At 44.7% G+C, this 21,366-nt stretch overlaps 1 protein-coding gene across 1 annotated transcript; it reads left to right on the top strand.

Annotated features, from left to right (window-relative positions):
- Positions 1-9,240: 9,240 nt before the first annotated feature.
- LOC135886197 (olfactory receptor 6B1-like) lies at positions 9,241-10,200 on the top strand. Its single transcript, XM_065414043.1, has one exon. It carries the CDS (start codon positions 9,349-9,351, stop codon positions 10,198-10,200), a length of 852 nt encoding a protein of 283 aa, XP_065270115.1. The 5' UTR covers positions 9,241-9,348.
- The last annotated feature ends 11,166 nt before the right edge of the window (positions 10,201-21,366 follow it).

Raw genomic sequence — 21,366 nt, forward strand, 5'->3', positions numbered from 1 at the left:
GAACAGCGGTGTGTGTTGATGTGTGGGGAATAGTGGGAGGGGGGCTGCAGGGCTAGGTTCAATTCTTCTGCACCCACAGGCCTTACCTGGTCAGTCAGGTGCCTGCCTGTTCTAACACTCTGGACTGGCATCTCCACTGATTTCCCCTCAGCTCTAGGGCCTGTTTATAGCAAATCCCCTTTGCACACTTAGATTCTCTCCTTGCCTCATCTACTGTGTTGAGGTTGGAGGATCTCACTGTCCTCTGCCCTGGCTTCATCTCTTTCCTCATCTGAGGGCTCAGGCTTAGCTGGGCAAACTCCCGTCACCTCTGCTCTCTTTTCCCAGGAGCACGAGAGAGACATGCTCACACTTTCTCCTCTTTAACCCATACCCCCAACTGAACACTGTTCCTTTGCCCAGTGGGGTGACATGATCCAGCCCAGCACTGCTCAGCCCAGCCCAGCCCAGCTGCCTCTCCCAAGTGCCCATGGATATGGCTGTGGCTGGGAGTGACTTGAGACAGCCCCCTGACCCAGCCCAGCTCAGCTGTCTCTCCCAAGTGCCCATAGAGATGGCTCTGGCTGGGGTGATGTGACGCTGGCCCAACCCAGTGCCAAGCTGGCTGAAGTGGCTCATGAATGTCGGTACCATCCTCAGGGCAACAGACTGTTACAAACCAGGGCACAAACACCAAATGGTTATATGTTCTATAATTAGATTTCACCAAACAAGTGTCAAGTGTGAACTTCTCAAAAACTATAAGAGCCTTAGCATGGAGTCACAGACAGTCCCCTTGGGCACTGCTCTCTCTCTTGCCACCCAGGCCAGCTTGCCTTTGTGATAGATGGTCCCTTACATCAAAAATCAGAACAATATTCAGGCTACTACCAGTCCCAAAAGACCAATCACTTACCCCAGGTCAATCACATCTTAGACCTCACACCAAAGACAACACTTCTAGCCAATGCTGAAATAAACTAAGTAAAGATTTATTAAGTATGAAAAAGAAATCAGAGAGTTGTTTATAAGGTTAAAGCATGTAACCATACACATATACATACACCATACACCATACAGCTGAAGAAAAGCTCTGTGTAAGCTCAAAAGCTTGTCTCTCTCACCAACAGCAGTTGGTCCAATAAAAGATATTACCTCACCCACCTTGTCTCTCTAATATCCTGGGACTGACATGGCTATAATACTATAGGACCAGCACTTTACATTCATCCATTTTTCTTTCCTGATTGGTGCGCTACACAGTTATAGAGGTTTACAGTGCTGTCAAGGCTGAATCCCCACAAGGATTCTAAAAATTAATTCTTGCCAGTCCAGGCCTGTATTAAACTCCCAAGGTTACAGCTTTTCTCTGGCTTTGGCATGGTAAACGCTGCCACCATCCAAATGCAAAAAACCCCTTGCACCCAGGAAGGAGCATGTGGGAATTCCTCCCTGTGGGGTACCCTCAAGCCCTTTCACACACACACCCCTCTGGGGAAGAGCTGAGAAAGAAAACAAAGGAAATTATCTGTTGCCACCAGCTAATCGAACAGCATATGCACAAACCTCTTAGGACACAAAAATCCAAATCCTGTTCTTAAAAAAGGTAAACTTTATTACAAACAAAAAGAAAGAAAATACATCTGGAACTTAGGCTTTTGCTAGAATTTAAAAGAGCAATTCAAAAAATTAAGCACCCAAAATAGCTTTCTTGGGGGTTCAGCTTAAAGGTTACAAGCAAACAAAAGCATCTGGGGTTAGCACAGAGGAGATCCAAAGGTGAAAATAAAGAAATAACCCAGATCACGTATACCTAAACATTCCCTATCCTGCTAGGTATGGAAAATATTTTTTTCATACCTGGTTCAAACCTTACACAGCATTCCTGCTTATAGCATTGCTGCTCTGTGTCCCTGCAGGCCCGAGAGAACAACAGACAATAAAGGGAAGTTTTTTCCCAATTTTAAAAAAAGTTCTAGCCCTGTTACTAGATTTGCCCATTACTTTGGGGTATGCTCATTTATTAGGGTTACTCTTCTGGGGTGTGTGGAGTTCTGTAATTCTATCAAATCAATGTATTGCTTGTGTCACTTGTGTTTTCCTATGGAGCTCTACTTCTCCCTTCTGCAAGTCCCCTCCAAGTGGAGCTATCCTGCAGGACCTAGGTTCCCCAGGGCTGGGTTCCTCCAGCCCCAGAATGAGATGAACACACACACACACACACACACATTAACAGAGCAAGTCTGAGTGGACAGGATCAATCAGCACTCTCAAGCTGACCCCTTATATGTCCCTGGACTCAGTGAGCTGGGTCAAGCAGGATTTCCAAGCTTCCACCCTTATATGCCCCTGGACTCAATAGGCTGGGCCAAGCAGCACTTCCAAGCTGCCACCCTTATATGCCACAGGTACTGCACCGGAATAGAGTAAGCCTGAGAAGGCTGGGTTGAACAGCACTTTCAAGCTGCCACCCTCGTATGCCACAGGTTCAGCATGTCCCTATCCCCACTATCACGTTACAATTGTTCTGGTAGTAACCCACTTGATGAGCAAACCCCATAGTATTTTTGGACACTACAGGGATCTTTAGTTTAGGTAAGAGGAGCATTGCTACAGAGTAAATGGGGAAGCCAAAAACACAAAAGAGTAAAGTTCAGAGCAAGAGGGAGGGAAGCAACCAGCTTAACCATAAAAGTTATTTATTGAATAATAGTGATAACCACACAAGGAGAACCTAAACAAACACAACAGTTACATTATTAAAGATTATAAAAGTCAGATATAGAAAACTATACCTGATCAAATGAGTCAGGGTTAAAAAGTTATACCTGAGTTAGAAAAGAAAACAGAGAGAGAGAGAGAGAGAGAGAGAGCTGGGGTCTCACCACTCCATGAAGCTTGAACTTTTCAAGGTTCCCAGGTGATGGTGGTAGCTCAGGGTCCTGCGTGCTGGAGACAGGCAGAGCCCCCAGCATGATCAGTCAGGAGAAGATGAAGTCCCAGTGGAACTGATGCAGAATTTGGATCCAGGCATCAGAACACTTACTTTAGCGATGGTAGGGGGTTTTGCAGGGAAACAACAATGGTTCAAGGGAGAACACTAGATTTGTTTATGGGTAAACTGATGACTCAAGGGTTTTCTTTAGGCTAGACAATAGGAACTGATCATTCCTGGCTATGGGTGGTGTTCCTTCAAGGGAGCTCACAATGCAATTAGGCAGCTTCAGTATTTTGGATATCAATCAAGGATTCATTACTAGAATTCGTCTGATAACTGCTGAGCTGGGTGTGTGCAGGCGTAGGTTCATTAACATCTGGAGAAGAGATCCCCCATGAGGCAGTGCTTCCCTGCTTTTCTGGTCCCAGAGTTCAGTGCGGTTCTTGCCTTGGAATCTCTGTTCTCCATTCTGCATGCTAATGGAGATGCCTCCCTGACCCATCTTTGATGCAGATGAGGCTAGGGGAGTTGCCTTAATCCTGTCACCCTTGTCAGGAGGGGTTTAGGTGTGTCTCCCACGCCTTTTCATTGCTTTCTGTAAGTCTTTTCTCTGATCTGTTTTGGTTCAAGCAGAGGCTGGGGGGAGAGGTGTCCTTCATGAGTCAGACAGGCTGGATACTGCGCCCTGGTTCCCCAATAACAGCCCTCCCATTGCCTCTTTTGGTCAGGTGCCCACTCCTTTTTTTTTTTTAACCTGGGTGACTTTTTAACCCTTTACAGGTAAAGCAAGCAGAGAACAGCTACCAAGAGGGATTTTACAGCTAACTGGTGGCTGTGTGTTCATAACAGGGAGTTACCCCCACCCCCTTCATTTATCACAAATACAAATGCTCAATATTACTTTATACCATGGTATATAGAGGTTATAAGTGAGAATAATACTTGCAAAGCATTTCATGAAATCTAAACACTAAACACATTTTTATAAACCCAATACCTATTTAAACAATGCTAACCCACAGGTGAGCTGACTGGTTTCCAGCTATGAATTTGTCAGTGTTCAGTGAGGCCTAGGGGCCTTGGCATGGGCTAGCACCGATCTGACAGCACCACTCCTATGGAGATGGCTGGGGTTGCTCATGGGCCCCTCATTCTATCAATACTCAGTGTGTATCTCCACATGCTTCTGAGACCCCTTGCAACTTTACAGGAATTGGAAAATAAGCAGTTCTCCAATTCATGAACGCTACTGCACAGGCCTGTGCTAAATATGGCACAAGCATCTCCTGCATCCTGACTCAGGTGAGTAACCCATATTCAGGAGAGGGGTACCATTAAATTCAGTGGAGATGCCGGTGTGAATAAGGACTTCCTGAGTGAAGCAGGCTACCCTGGATTGAGACCTAAAAGGGTGCAGTGTTACATTTCAGTCATTCATAGCAATCAACTTACTCTGTGTTTGTACAGCACTGAGCACAATGGGGTCCTGGGCCATGACTGGGGCTCCTATGTGCTACCCTAATAAACATAATAAATAACCATTATAATATAAGCAGGAAAACTGGTCAGAGTATTTTCCTTCAGTTCAATTTTGATGGAAATGCTGATTGTTTACCAAAAAACTGAAAACCTAATTTTTTCTGCTGAAAATGGAAAAAAATATTTTGGCCAGAAAACAAAACAAAACAAAACAAGAAAGAAAGAAAGAAAGAAAGAAAGAAAGAAAGAAAGAAAGAAAGAAGGAAATTCAGCAAAACACTGTTTAAGATCCCCAAAATATTACTGCAAAAACAATTTTTGCACAATTTTTTTAGCTTTTCCAAATAAAGTTTTAAAAATTTTGAGGAAAGCAGACAATTTGTCATTTTTTTTCCTGTAGTCAAAATCACAATTTTCCTTCCAAAAAGGTTTCGGCAGAAAATGTTTGACCGGCCCCAATGATGAAGGGTAAGCAGAGAGATCTCATGTGGTTTTAGAAAGGTGGCTGCATCGCGGCTGTTTTTTGTGCCATCGACACAAAAGACCCAGCAGTATCTCCCTTGATTCAGTCATTTAAATGTTCCTCACAGATGCAGTCACAGGAGACAGAGCCTTGACCTGAAAAGGTACAAATATGAGCAAGCATCTCCACTTCACAAGGAGCATGTTCTTCCAGATGAGATTGTGGCATCTGCACATCCCTCTGTAGATACCTGGGCTCTTTATGAAGAGAATCCTAGTTCTGAAGAAAACTCAGAGAGATTAAACTGAGCTGTGGGACCTTAATACTGGTCACGAAACCCTGAGACATAAGAGGTCATCACTTCAAGCTGCAAACATCTAGGAGCTTCAGGTAAGCGCTATCCCCCTACTGCTCCTGGTTAGCACTGATTTTACTCCCTCCATTCAGGACTCTCAATCGTTATTAGGTTTTTATTGATTTAGATTTTTAATTTGTCTCAACCCCTCCTTATTTTGCATTAAACAACCTATTGTAGTCTATATTCTATTCTATATAGGTTCTTAAACCTCACTTATCACTGTTGTAGCTATTAGAAGTCAAGGCTTGATTCTCCACTGCTTTCCAATATGTGTAGTCATTTACACATGTGTAAAGTGACTGCCTCATCTCCCGTCTCCATTTCATCTCCAAGCTCATTGAACATGGTGTCTGCAATCACTGACTGGAATGCCTCTCTTCCAATACTATCCTAGACCGTCTCCAATCTGGCTTCCATCCCTTGAAGTCCAATGAAACCCCTCTCACCAAAGTCTCTAACTGCCTCTCCTTAGCCAGATCTCACAATCAGTACATCATCATCATCCTCTTCGACCTGTCAGCCACTTTCAAAAGCATTCACCATGCTTTTCTTGAAATCTTGTTCTCCATTGGCGTCCTTGCTCTGTCCTCTTCTGGTTCCCCTCCTACCTCTAATCACACATTCAGCATGTCCTTAAAGGATCTCCCTTATCTTCTCTTCAGCTTTCTGTGGGGGTACCACAGGGTTGCGTCCTTGGTCCCCTTCTCTCCACCTTATCTCTGGGTGATCTCATCCACAAGCACAAAGTTATCTACCATCTCTATACTGATAACTCACAAACCTACCTCTCTACTCCAGGACTGTCTCCTTCTGTCCAAACTAAAATCTCGGACTGTCTCTCTGACATCCTCTTTTGGCTGTTTAGCCATCAGCTCAATATGGCTCTTAAATCATTTTCCACGCCAAGTCCTCCCCACTACATCCTTTTGCGAGCACACCATCGTCATTCTGCCTGTCACCCAAGCCCATAATCTGACTGTCATCTTGAACTCGGACCTCTCTCGAGGGCCTCACACCCAGCCTGTCTAAATTGTGATTTTTTTTTCTTGAAAACATCTCTAAGATGCGACCTTTCCTATCACCCCACATCTCTAAAACTCTTAGCCAAGCTCTCATCATCTCACAACTTGATAACTGCAACATCCTTCTCTCTGGTCTGGATAAACGCAGTCTTGTCCCACATATATACATTCAGAATGATGTTATAAAGATCATTCTTCTAGCCTGTCGCATTGACCATGGCATGCCTCTCTTTGCATCCCTCCCTTTCTCTGTTGCATCGAACATAAGTTGCATGTCTTCACTTTGAAGACCCAACACAGTCTATCCTCACCTCACCTACAAGCTCTTATTCGCCATTCATATATCGACTCCCACCTCCAATTGATCCATGCTACCATTTTTCATTGCGCACTCCTGGCTCTCACTCTTGTGTCCTCTCCACTAGACAACTTCCCTCTTAACTTTCCTCTTTGAGACAGCTAAAAGGGCAGTCAATCAAGCTTCACCTTACCTAATGAAGATACGCTGAGGTGGCCATGTCTGAGATTGATAAAATCCCTTTTATTATCACTGGGTTTCTCTAAAATATCATGGACAATAATGAGGGCAAAACTAAAACACTTTATTCCAATTTTTTGTTCCATGAATATACACCTAGCTCAGTAAAGGCCTCTGGAGTAGTGTGAATCCAGTCCCATCAACTCCACTGGCAGAAACTCTCATTGACATCTGACCTAGTCTCTGCATAAAACTGGGGGTGGGCTGTCAAGACTAGATTGAAGGGTGCAAGATGGAGGGGAGAGGCAGCACCTATCCTGTTTTGAATCAAATTCATTGGGTTAATTAAACACAGCTACAGTTTGGTGTTGATTGAGACACGTCTGCCAGATTTGCTCACCCGCTTTCAAAAGTTAGCAGTTTCACTGAATGAATTCCATCACTTCAACCAGGATTCTAATATTAACAGGCCAATGACTAGCAGGGGGGAAAGGAGGATTCAAATGCAATTCAGGCTTTCATAAACTCATAGACATTATGGCTAGAAGGGACCATTGTGATCATCTAGTCTGACCTCTGCACATCACAAGCCAGAGAACATCACCCCCCAATTCTCGGAATGGGATAATAACCTCTGGCTGAGTTACTGAAGTACTCAAATCTTGACCTAGACTTCAAGTTATGGAGGATCCACCATTTACTCTAGTTCAAACCAGCAATGATGTTTGCCCCATGCTGCAGAGGAAGGCAACCTTCCTGACCCCAAATATGTCAATCAGATAGATCCTGAGCATGTGGGTGAGAATTCTATGGGAAAGAATTCTCTGTAGTAACTCAGAGCCCTCCCCATCTAGTGTCCCATCACTAGCTATTGCAGATATGTGTTAATAGCATGCACTGATGGTTACATGGTATTGTAGGCAATCTCATCATACCATCTCCTCTATAAATTTATCAAGCTCAGTCTTGAAACAATTTAGGATTTTTGCCCCCCAGCTACTCCCCTTGGAAGCCTATTCCAGAACTTCACTCCTCAGATGATTTGAAACCTTTATCTATAAGGCTACTATAAGGTGGGTGCATAACTGGCTGGATAACCGTACTCAGAGAGTTGTTATTAATGGTTCCCAATCCTGCTGGAAAGGCATAACGAGTGGGGTTCCGCAGGGGTCTGTTTTGGGACCGGCTCTGTTCAATATCTTCATTAAGGACTTAGATATTGACATAGAAAGTACGCTTATTAAGTTTGCGGATGATACCAAACTGGGAGGGATTGCAACTGCTTTGGAGGACAGGGTCATAATTCAAAATGATCTGGACAAATTGGAGAAATGGTCTGAGTTAAACAGGATGAAGTTTAACAAAGAGAAATGCAAAGTGCTCCACTTAGGAAGAAAAAATCAGTTTCACACATACAGAATGGGAAGAGACTGTCTAGGAAGGAGTACGGCAGAAAGGGATCTAGGGGTTATAGTGGACCACAAGCTAAATATGAGTCAACAGTGTGATGCTGTTGCAAAAAAAGCAAACATGATTCTGGGATGTATTAACAGGTGTGTTGTGAGCAAGACACGAGAAGTCATTCTTCCGCTCTACTCTGCTCTGGTTAGGCCTCAGCTGGAGTATTGTGTCCAGTTCTGGGCACCGCATTTCAAGAAAGATGTGGAGAAATTGGAAAGGGTCCAGAGAAGAGCAACAAGAATGATTAAAGGTCTTGAGAACATGACCTATGAAGGAAGGCTGAAAGAATTGGGTTACTGAGAGGATAAGTTTTCAGGTATCTAAAAGGGTGTCATAAGGAGAAGGGAGAAAACTTGTTCACCTTAGCCTCTGAGAATAGAACAAGAAGCAATGGGCTTAAACTGCAGCAAGGGAGGTCTAGGTTGGACATTAGGAAAAAGTTCCTAACTGTCAGGGTGGTTAAACACTGGAATAAATTGCCTAGGGAGGTTGTGGAATCTCCATCTCTGGAGATATTTAAGAGTAGGTTAGATAAATGTCTATCAGGGATGGTCTAGACAGTATTTGGTCCTGCCATGCGGGCAGGGGACTGGACTCGATGACCTCTCAAGGTCCCTTCCAGTCCTAGAATCTATGAATCTATGAATCTATGAATCTAATTTCAACCCAAACTTATTTATGGCCAGTTTATATCAACTTGCTCTGGTGCCAACATTGTCCCTTAATTTAAATAACTGTTCACCCTCCCTGGTGTTTATCCATCTGATGTTTTTTATAGAGATCAATCATATTTCCTCTCAGCCTTCATTTTGTTACCCTAACCAAGGCAAGCCCCTTAATACTCCTTTTGTAAGGTAGATTCTCCATTCCTCGGATCATCTTAGTACCTGGTACTGGGACTTGGGCACAAATCTGCCTTTGCACTTATGGGTGCCTATGTCTATTAGGATGCATTGGAATTGCAGCCTCAGAAGATAACATTATATTAAAGTTTAATGCTATGGCACTCGCATTATATTGTCCTGTTTGTTTAACTAGATACATCCTATGGCAGATGGAGAGTGGAGAAATCAAACGTCTGTCACAGAATGTATCCTCCTGGGATTCGGTAACCTCTCTGAGCTGCAGACCCTTCTCTTCCTGCTGTTTCTCGTGATCTATATTGTGACCATGGCTGGGAACATCTTCATCATTGCTCTTGTTGTGGCTGATCAGCACCTTCACACCCCCATGTACTTCTTCCTGGGGAACTTGTCCTGCTTGGAGACCTGCTACAGCTCCACCATCCTGCCCAGGATTCTGACCAGTCTCCTGACTGGGGACAGAACCATTTCATTTAGCAGGTGTTTCATGCAATTTTATTTATTTGCTTGCCTGGCCGGTACCGAGTGTTATCTCCTCTCTGTGATGTCTTATGATTGGTATTTAGCTATATGTAAGCCACTGCATTATGCTGCCCTTATGAATGGCAGGTTCTGCCCCCAGCTAGCAGCTGGATCATGGATAAGTGGATTTGTGACTAACTCCGTAACAATATTTTTCATGTCACAATTAACATTTTGTGGTCCCAATGAAATTGACCACTTCTTTTGTGATTTCACTCCTATCATAAGACTCTCCTGCAGTGACTCTCATTTAATGCAACTTGTGGCTTTCATTCTGGCTTCCATATATACACTGCCTCCTTTTATATTAACTCTGATGTCCTATGTTTGTATCATGATAACCCTCCTGAGGATCCATTCCAGCATAGAGAGGCAGAAGGCCTTTTCCACTTGCTCCTCTCACCTCATTGTGGTGACAAGTTTCTATGGAACCCTGATCATTGTCTACATGCTGCCAGATGCCACCATGCTGAGAGACCTACACAAACTGTTCTCTGTTTTCTACACAGTCCTGACTCCCCTGGCCAATCCCCTCATCTACAGTCTGAGAAACAGAGAGGTCAAGGAGGCCCTGAGAAAAGCCCTCAGGAATTGTTTGGCCTCACAAGAATCCAGAAATTCCAAGCAATTTTTGTAAGGAAAATTAAAACAGTGTGAATCTGAGTTGTTTCAGAGCAACAGCTGGTGGGTTCTGGAGCCTCACCTGCTCTGGCTTATTGTCTAATCCTGGAAGGAAGAGAGCACATTTTGGGGTTATGGATAGATTATAACTCACTCTCGGACTTGGGCTTCCTGCTGCTTCTGTTGGGATGTTTTTCTCATCTGCAGCAAAGAAACTCCCATGACACACCACATCCTCTCTCCAAGAAATGAAACTGATGCATCATGGGAGATGTAGTCTCACCACTAACCCAGCCTGCAATGTGCAGTGGGATCATGAGCAGGGCCTGCTTCAGGCACCAGCGAAGGAAGCAGGTGACTGGGGCGGTCAATAGAAAGGGGCGGCACTCCGTCCGCTATTGGGGCGGCACTTCCGGGTCTTCAGCGGCACTTCGGTGGCGGGTAAGTAAATCACTACGCTTCTGGTGGCAATTCAGCAGCAGGTCCTTCTTTTTTCCCCCGCCACTTGGGGTGGCAAAAAAGCTGGAGCCGGCCCTGAGCATGAGCCACCAGAACTTCAGCTCCTATGAGACACCATTTCAGCATTTCGGAGTTGAAATATTTCTTTACGTTTCAGTATGGTTGGAATTATTGTTATAGATATTACAGTAATATTGTTATAGTAATACAGAGTACCCCCAGACCCTAATTCAAATACCGTTATTAAATCCAAAGGCCAAATGATGTTTATACAATTGCTCTAGACATGTCTAGAAACCTAAATACTAAGTAATTACTACACCCAACCAGTAATAAACATTTATAAGTAGTGATCAAATACAAAAGGACTAGACCCATTAACCCCATGTTAGCTGGCTCCAACTTATTAAGGCAAGTACTAGCAACAACACTTTAAGAGTTCACCCTTTTATAGTTTACTTATTGGACCATACCTGAATGTTTGAGAATTTATTTCTTTGTTTAAACCAGTTGGTTTAAACCTTTAATAATTAGGGCTTCTTCTTCAAGGATTTTTCCTTCCATCTTATCAGATATTTTCCCTGTCCTATATTTACAAAAAAGCATACCATCCTCCCATAGTCAACTGGTCAGAACCACCCTCTTACCCTCCCCAGAACTGGAAAGAACCTGCACTTTGCAAGACCTATGAAAACATGATTTTTTTTCTTTTCAAACTAATTTAACCCTTTATACACCTATGTAATCCTGCGGGTCCTAGATATTTCAATAATCAAATTTATCCCCCCCCCACCCCAAATGAATATTTTCAATTTAAAAAACATTCCAAACAGCTCTAGCAAATATTATTTCCTCCTCTCCCCTCTGCATTACCCTGTGTCCTGATTTCCAGACACATTGTGTAAAGAATTCTGCTGAATTTAGGTGACTAGTTAGTCAATGTAATAGATGGAGTTTGGGTTGTTCCTAAAGTAACCTTGTGTAACCTCTCTGTTAATGTATACATGTAGGGGCGGGAATGGTATCCAACTGCCTTGTAGGTTTAGTGTTCATGGGCAATAAACAGGGCTGCCAAATGCAAATAGTAGCAGCCAGTAGCAATGACATTTTTCAAATACTTAGATGTCATCCTAGTTTACTGAGTGTGAAAAGGGCAGGTGTTCTCTAAAATGACCACCCATGACAGGAGATATGGAATATTGATAAAGAAGCCAAAACGCAAAATGGAGGGGATTTTGAAGGGGAGTTGGGTACCCAAATCCCACAGAAAATCAATTGGCAATATGCACCTGCCTCCCTCAGAATCCTTTGAAAAGCCTAGCCTAAAATAGCACAAAGTGGATTTCTTTCACTTCAGATCAGATATTGTAGAACATTCCCTTGCTTAAAAATATAATGACACTGACCTCCTTTGCAAAGTGTTTTGGCTATCTACTGATAAACAGGGCTGGATTCTAGGTATTTTCATTTCCATTATTGGGAATAAAGAAGAAGAAGCCAAAGCTAATGATTTCTTGCCACTTAAACATGTGTGCATGTGTTAGTTGAGTGGTAATTTCCACTGAACTGAAAACATCTTGGTGTATAAGGTTGAACAGAATTTAAATTTTTAGTAAAGAGGGAAGAACAGTCCAATGTATCAGGGATTCAGGAAGATTCAATTCCCTGCAGTTCTGAAGGAGCGGACCCTAGGTAATCAATCACTGATGGTAGGAGAGACCTGGTTAACCACAGTCCAAAGGCCATATAAGTAGAGTTGGTCTAACTCTGATCCACAGGAAATTCAGAGAAAAAAATTGTGCTATTTCAGGATGAAAAGTAGAATTTGTGATATTTCCCATGGAAAGGGTGTATGTGGGGAAGTTGTTTGGAAATAATAGGAATCTTTCACTTCCAAAATTTCATAATGCAATTGAGCTTCCCCCAGCCTCTTTGCTCAGCAGTGTCTTCCAGCTCTATCACAGGGAGTCTGGAAGCTTTGAGATACATGGTTCAAGCCAGGGTTCTCAGGGCTTCTAGATTCCTTGCTGTGAACCTAAGGCCTGAGTGCTGCGAGGGGGTAGTCCCATAGTCACGGACTCTGGAAGCCTGGGCAGCCTTGACTCTTTCCTGAGAAGTTCATCAAAACCAAGACATTATCTGCATATATCTCACGTAATCAAACCCCAGCCATTGCAGGGGCCTCAGTCCCTCCTATTCTCTGCCTGCGATTCACAATAGCTTAGTCTCTTGAGGGCTGTAATACTTGGGCCTATTTTTGGTTGCTGGGTTTAGTGTGCTGGGTGGCACTGGTGTCCTGCGATATGCAGGAGCTCATACTAGATGATCTAGATAATGATCTCAAATAACTCCTCAGGTTCAGAACTATCAGGCTCAGGGATGACTCATCAGGTTCAGAATGCTGAAGGCAACATAGCCACATAGCCAAACACAGAATTCTGCTCCACTGTGCATGCTCAGAATTCATGTCCCCCCTTATATCCCCCCCTCAGAATATAAATTCTGCTGGAGATGTGCTGCAATTACAGCTTTTGCCCACCAGGGGCTGCTGTGGTGCCAGAAGAGAGGGCAGCCAGCTGGCAGAGAAGCTGTATTCCCCACTGCAGGGCCAGAGGAGGAGGCACAGGATGGACAGAGCAGGTCACACAGGGCTGCTGGGGGGTCACAGACTGAGATTCAGAAGGGCTAGTGTGGTGTACAGACTGGGGTGTGGGCTCAGGAACTAATGGGGTGACAACACTGAGCCAGGGGCTGAAGAAGAGGGGGGTTTCAGGGACACATGGAGACAGGGGAAGATGAGTCTGACTGGGAAAGGCTAGGGGTCTTCAATGGTCTGCATGGAGGAGCCTCTCCAACTCCTCCCCCCCAACCTCCCCCAAGTTCCATACTTCTCCCAACCACACCCAACAACCCTCCAGGTACACATCCAAGCTACTTCCCAGCAATTACTTCCCTCTCCCTCAGCTCATCTGTTACCTCTGACTCCCCCAAGCCTTTGCACTGCTTCTGAGGGGTTCAGGAAATACGTTTCTGTACAGTAGTTTAAATGAATTGTTACTCAAAGCTCTGTATTAATATGCCTAGTAAAGAATTTATTTGTCAAAAAAAAGTTTCCTGAATCTTTTTTTCTGTCTGTATTGTTACAGACATACTTGTTGACAGGTATTTTGAAATAAATTACCAAAATAACTGAAACTGGCGTGAATATATTGTGTTATTTTGGCAACTAAAAAATGCAGAATTTTGCAGAATTTTAAAATATTGTGCGCAGAATTTTTATTTTTTTGGTGCAGAATTTTTAACTTTTTGGCACAGAATTCCCCCAGGAGTAGAGCATGGACTCAGGCTCGTTCTCCTTCAAACTGTTACCAGAGTCAGCTCCATTTACATTTACACTGAGGTGAATGAGAGGAGCACCAGCCCCATTGACTGCAATGGAGTTACTCCCAAATTACACTGGGATGAATGAGAGGAGAACCAGTGTCATTGACTCAATTGGAGTTACTGCTATTTTATACCAGTGTGCCTGAGAAGTAAATCAGGCCCATTCTGCTCAGCAGAGTTACTCCGGACTTATGTTAGTGTCAATGCATGAGGAACCAAGCCCATTAAATTCCTGTGCATTGAATTTCTAGTTCTTATCAGTCTGATTTATTGCTTTGTGAATTTTACTTTGCTTTCCAGCTCAGATGCAGAAGCAATTAACCTGAAGATCTTCAGCAGAGATGGGATTTGGCATCACCCTGTAGATTCACTAAAAATAATAGGCCAGGCTTCAGCTGGTGTAAATCAGTATAGTTCTACTGACTTTAGTGGAGATACACCAATTTACACCAGGTAAGTGTTTGGCCTGTTGGGACATTGGAATCCTTTAGAATGAGGGATGTATCCAGTGCTTAATTTGTAATGAAAGAGGTGCCAGAGCTCAAGCAATATTTTTACTTTCATAAGAGACACAGCAAGTCCAGAGGTGCTGGGGCTATGAACTGTCAAGCCCAGATGTGCTGGGGTTCATCTCTGGCAAGCCCTGGGACAAATTAAGCACTGGATATATAATTTTATATGCATTCTTAGAAGGGTCTGCAAACAGTGAAGGAGTTTTATTTCTTGCTTTTCACCTGTAAATAAAAGTTTGTTCATTCTCAACTCCCTAACTGAGGGATTATACAGGGAAGATTTCAGACTAGGACGTTGTGAAAATTTGCAACATGTTTGCTATTCATCCCAGGAGCTGTTAAGCTTCCATGTCTGTATCAGTGTATACCCCTCCCCGCATTGTGAGCTACAGCAGGCAGGGAAAAAACACCATTGTGAAAAATGAAGGGAGGGCAGTAGCTCCCTTTTATGAACACCCAGCCAGCCAGTTACCTATAAAATCCCTTTTAGTAGTTGTTCTCTACTTGCTTTACCTGTAAAAGGTTAAAAAGTCTCACTACCATGCATAGGTAAAAGGACGTAAGTGGGTGTCTGTCTAAAAGAGCCAATGGGAAGGATAGAACTTTTTAAAATTTAGGAAAAACTGCCCGTTGTCTGTCTGTTGTTGTTCTCCCAGCTGGAGGCAGACAGGGCAGCAGCCATGCTGTAAGAAGCTTGGGGCCATGTATGAAAAATCATTAGTATCATACCTAGAAACTACTCATTTGAAACGCTGGATATGCAAGTAGATCAGGAAATGTCTAGGAAGACGCTTTTAGGTTTATCTCTTTTTATTTCTTTATGGCTTGTGGATTCATAGAATCATAGAATCATAGAAGATTAGGGTTGGAAGAGACTTCAGGAGGTCATCTAGTCCAACCCCCTGCTCAAAGCAGGACCAAACACCAACTAAATTATCCCAGCCAGGGCTTTGTCAAGCCGGGCCTTAAAAACCTCTAAGGATGGAGATTCCACCACCTCCCTAGGTAAGCCATTCCAGTGCTTCACCACCCTCCTTGTCAAATAGTGTTTCCTAATATCCAACCTAGACCTCCCCCACTGCAACTTGAGACCATTGCTCCTTGTTCTGTCATCTGCCACCACTGAGAAGAGCTGAGATCCATCCTCTTTGGAACCCCCCTTCACGTAGTTGAAGGCTGCTATCAAATCCCCCCTCTCTTCCCTTCTGCAGACTAAACAAGACCAGTTCCCCCAGCCTCTCCTCGTAAGTCATGTGCCCCAGCCCCCTAATAATTTTTGTTGCCCTCTGCTGGACTCTCTCCAATTTGTCCACATCCTTTCTTGAGTGGGGGCCACAAAACTGGACTCAATACTCCATATGTGGCCTCACTAGTACCGAATAAAGTGGAATAATCACTTCCATCGATCTGCTGGCAATGCTCCTACTAATGCAGCCCAATGCAGCCTTCTTGCCAACCAGGGCACACTATTGTCTCATATCCAGCTTCTCATCCACTGTAATCCCCAGGTCCTTTTCTGCAGAACTGCTGCTTAGCCAGTCGGTCCCCAGCCTGTAGCAGTGCAGGACTCTGCACTTGTCCTTGTTGAACCTCATCAGATTTCTTTTCGCCCTATCCTCCAATTTGTCTAGGTCACTCTGGACCCTAACCCTATCTTCCAGCTTATCTACCTCTCTCCCCATCTTAGTGTCATCTGTGAACTTGCTGAGGGCGCACTCCATGCCATCTTCCATGTCATTAATGAAGATGTTGAACAAAACCTGCCCGAGGACTGACCCCTGAGGCACGCCACTTGATAGCGGCTGCCAAATATACATTGAGCCGTTGATCATATCCATTGAGCCCGACAATCTAGCCAGCTTTCTATCCACCTTATAGTCCATTCATCCAATCCATACATTTTTAATATGCTGGCAAGAATACTGTGGGAGACCGTATCAAAAGCTTTGCTAAAGTCAAGATATATCACGTCCACTGCTTTCCCCATATGCACAGAGCCAGTTATCTCATCATAGAAGGCAATCAGGTTGGTCAGGCATGACTTGCCCTTGGTGAATCCATGTTGACTGTTCCGGATCACCTTCCTCTCCTCCAAGTGCTTCAAAATGGTTTTCTTGAGGACTTGCTCCATGATTTTTCCAGGGACTGAGGTGAGGTCTGTAGTTCCCCGGATTCTCCTTCTTTCCTTTTTTAAAGATAGGCACTATATTTGCCTTTTTCCAATCATCAAGGACCTCCCCTGATGACCACGAGTTTTCAAAGATAATGGCCAATGGCTCTGCAATCAGATCAGCCAATTCCCTCAGCACCCTCAGATGCATCAGATCTGGACCCAGGGACACCAGGGTGCGGCCGGTGACGTGTCGCCTCTGCTGCCCACCCATCGGCCCTTTATGTGCTTCCCCGCTGGCTGGCCTCTCCCTGCTTTGCCCCTTCACCCCCACAGCCCCACTGCTCCTTCATATCCCCCAGTGGGGTGTGTCCTTCTCTCAGCGCTGTGCAGAGGACCAGCCTCTGGTCAGAATGCTCAGCTCACCAACAGCCTGTCTGGTAGGCTCCTTCCTTTCCCCACTGCCTCTGGCTGAGCCCGCGCCCCAGGAAATCCTAAGCCCTCTGTGCTGGGGCACTGGCCAGGAGGAGCCAAGCCCTGCATGTGCCAAAGCCCTGCACAGCGCTGGCACGGGAAAGCCTCTCCACCCCTCAGCTAAGCTCTGGAGTGGCACAGGTGAAGGGGAAGTGATTTCCAGTCTGTGCACACCCCGAACCTGCAGGCTCCAGAGCAGGCCCCGGGGCAGGGGCTTAGCACCCTCTTCACCTTTGCTGAAGCCCCTGCAGTCAGGTTCCCTGGGCCCTGGTGCGCAATGCATCCTTAGCACTTAACCCCTTCCTGCTCATGCTGCAGCCCAGGGACAGGAGGCAGATGGATTATATTGATGGCCAGCAGCAGCCTGGAGGTGTTAGCTACCTTTTGACACTGTGCAGGCAGGAAGGGACAGCTTGCTTCCAGCCACATGGGAATGGTGGGGAGGGGAAGATATGAACTCTGCAAAGACACAGACCAGGTCATCCCTTCCCCTTCTTCTCCTCCCCTGTGACTGGAAGCAGCTCCCATCCGTTCCCTCCCACCCGGTGCCAAAAGGCTGCTGCTTGCCACATTCTAGTGTGAACCCTGGCAGAAATCTGGGTGGGCATTTGACCCTGCGTGCTCTCCCTACATGTTGCCTTGGGAAGACATGGCACCAGGTACCAGGAAAGGAAGGTCCATCCCAGAGTCCCAGCCAGGCGTGGATGGTAGAGAGCACTGGACAGGGAGGGTGGGATTGTTCGATCACCTCTTCTGTGTGAGAGAGGTGTGTGTGTGTCACCCCTCCCCATGCGAACCCTAAAGTATTAAAGAATCCAACTACGAATAATTTTTTTTTAACTAGGGGTCAGTCAACTTGATGTTAATTTGAACATTTGTATGAATGATTGCCATTGAACTCACTTGAATACAAGTAATTTTACCAGGTGTCCCATATTCAACATAGGGAAATATGGTCACCCGACCACAAAGGCCAGTGGTGAAGCTGGGGATAGATCTCAGGTCTCCTGAGTACTAGCCCAGTGCACTATCCACTAGGTCACAATACCTATACACACTACTGCAACTAGTAGCTGGGGCCAGAATGGGCAGAGTCCAGAAGGTCAGTACTGGAGGGACAGAAGCCAAATACCAGAGCTGGAGGACAAACGGCATTCATAAGCCAGAGGGACAGCCGGGGATCACTACTGGAGAGACAGAAACCAAATGCCAGAACTGGAAGGTCAACCCAAGTCATAAGCCAGAGGCAAAGCTGGGGATCAAAGCCAGAGGTGTGACTCTGGAGGGAGCAGGGGCTGGATCAGAGATTACAATTAGGTTGGAGCAGGAACTGAAAGAAAGCAGGCACTAGGATAAGGATGAGCGCAGCTGCAGGCATGGTATTCATTGAGCAGCCACAGAGCTGCTGTGGGGGCCAGGCTTATGAGCAGGATTGCTAAGCCAGCTGCCAGTCAGGGGGCTGTGGCCACTCTGTGAGTTCCCAGGCAGTGCAGTTGGGCTCATTGGTTGCCTAGAAGCACAGTTAGTCAGGGAGCAGCTGTTCTAAGCTGGTCTGGTCCCTGACAGTCCCACACCCCATAAAAGGAAAGATTTGGGGGAGTCAAGATGGAAGTGAGCCAGCTGCTGTTGCATCACCAGTTGCATAGAGTTCAGCGAAGGGTGCTCCTCTTTCTGGATTGTGGTGTGTTAATCGTTGATGTCCTTGCTCCAATGGCTATTTAGTTTTTTACACCAAGTGGAGAAAATGAGAGATTGTGGCAAACACACACAGGAATATCTCATTGGCCAGGGCACTCACATGTGGCGTAGATGACTGCAGTTTGAATCCCGGCTACACATCAGGGAACTGAAGGGGCAATTGAATCTTTCTCCCACAACTTAGGTGAGTCATGTAACTGTTAGGTTAAAGATGATCAGGAAGCCTCCTCTTCTAGCCATTTTGTGAATCCTTTACCTTGCTTTGGTCAAAATGCCTGGATGTTCAAACAAAATGAAAGTCTTCTTTGGTTTGCCCAAAACTATTAGGCAAATTCAGCACAAAGTTTAGGTTGGCCCAGAACAGCATTTTTCAGTGAATAAACTATTCATCCATACAATTACACAGAGCTCTACTCTGAACTAACTGGCCCACAGGAACCTCTCCACCCCTGGGCCAACAATCCATTCCACGCAGGACACCAAAACCATGTGCCTGATTCTGGTACCAGCCTGTTGTGATATTTGGGCCTACGAATTTACCCTAATTATGAGTTTAACTGTGAGAAGTAAGTGAAAATTCATAAGATGTCACAATAACCTAGAACAACAAATATTGGTGGGAAAAGGTACAAAAGAGAGACATAACAGCTGAATTAATTGAAATAAAAAGGCCTCCTGGTATAACTCGAGGACTGTGTTAGGATCATGCCTGGTAAACAAGAAAAGTGTGGGACCAGAAATCACTGACCCAAATTTGGTCTGCCAGAAACTAGGCTTAATTTGTGGACAAAATAAAGGAGGGGATGGGCTATTCCACCCATCACTCCCTTTTGGGACCCTTAAAGAAAGAGATTTTGGGGAGAAAAACTGGCCAATGCAGTGAGAGTCATCATCATAGCTGCCACCGCCACCATCGCCTGGGACGTCAGGCCTTCTTCATCCCAATCTTGACAGATGTCCTGACTAGACCAGGCAGAAAGAGGGACCCAGATGACATTGCCACCTCTATTGGCTCCAGCTGAATCCCAAAAACCTGGGATGAAATGGGACCAGACTGTAACAACAACAGCAACAACCACAGCTCCAGCCCATCTCAACTAGCTTCGTCTCCTTTCCCTGATAGCACAGTCATTACCATGTTCGATACCGTCTAAGAGACTGTCAGACAAGGGAGTTTTTCTTGTAAAAGCTTTCTCCAGATGAAATGGAGACAGGGATGTTGTTAAAATGAAATCTTTATTTAAAACTTTACATTTAAAATGCTTTAACAGTTTTCCCTTCTTTCTTTATCTTTAATCAAACGTTAATAGAATTTTTAATGGCATGTTTGCCATGGTACTAAGCAAGCTGAGGTCTCTGTATACCAAACCCTGAACCTTGTTTAACACTGTTTAATGTTGGACAGTACTGTTAATACCTTTGGCCCAGACATTCCATCTAAATTAATACAAGAACAACAGGGCAAATGATGCCTCTTTTGCTCACATGGAGTAGTATTTTATTCCATGAGTAGACCTATTGAACTCAATGGGACTTGTCACAGAGTAAGGTAGTACTCCATGTGAGTAAGGGAGGAAAAATGGTGCCTTTACATTCCCACAGGTTGGAGTGTGTAGTAAAGGTCAGATTGTGATTCCTTCACTCATATTGGTAAACGTTTACTATCACTAATAACGCCACTGACTTCAGTGGGACTATTCATGAGTGTAACTATTCACAAGTGTGACCAAGGTGTTCATAAGCTGGCCCTCAGTTAGCACACAGGAATGGTCAGTTAGCACCCTAGGTGACAAATTTTAATCAGTGTGACATAAACTTGAAACAAAATCTGCATTCCATTTCCTGAGTGGTGCAGCACTTACCTGTTCTGATGATTCTGCTAACAGCACATGAGTCAAATTTACGCATGCCCCCTGATGTTACATAGGCCAGATCTACACTAACAAGCCAAGTTGATCTAAATTATGCTAGTTAAGTTACATAAATTATGTAATTTAAATTGACGTAGCTTAGATCGACTTACTACTGTGTCTACACCGCACTGTGTTGATGGGAGACCCTCTCCTGTCAACATAGATTCCGTCTCTTGGGGAGGTGGAGTACTGAAGTCGATGGAAAAGTGCTCAGCCATTGAGTTATTGCATCTTCACCAGACCCACTAAATTGACACTGCTGCATCGATTGGCCAATTTAGCCAGTAGTGAAGACAAGCCCATAGAACTGGCTGGATTCCCCTTGATGCCCTTTGGAGTTAATAGCTGCTTTGTCTCTACTGAGGAAGAATTGCTTGGCCTCAAAGACATTTCCACCACTTGCTTCTCTGGGACTCAGTGGGGATGAAGTCATGCATCAATTTTGCTACACAAGTGGAACCAGAGCCTCAGCTGGTGAAAATCAACATAGCTCCATTAACTTGCATAGGGCAATGCCAATTTACACCAGCTGAGGATCTGGCCCAGCAAATTTTGTTCCTCCTGCTTGGTCTCATTTAGTTGCTATAATTTAACATTAATTTCATTTTAGCTTTAACCACTCCTGAAAAATC

The sequence above is a fragment of the Emys orbicularis genome, chromosome 12, assembly GCF_028017835.1.
Source record: "Emys orbicularis isolate rEmyOrb1 chromosome 12, rEmyOrb1.hap1, whole genome shotgun sequence".
Taxonomy (NCBI): domain Eukaryota; kingdom Metazoa; phylum Chordata; order Testudines; family Emydidae; genus Emys; species Emys orbicularis.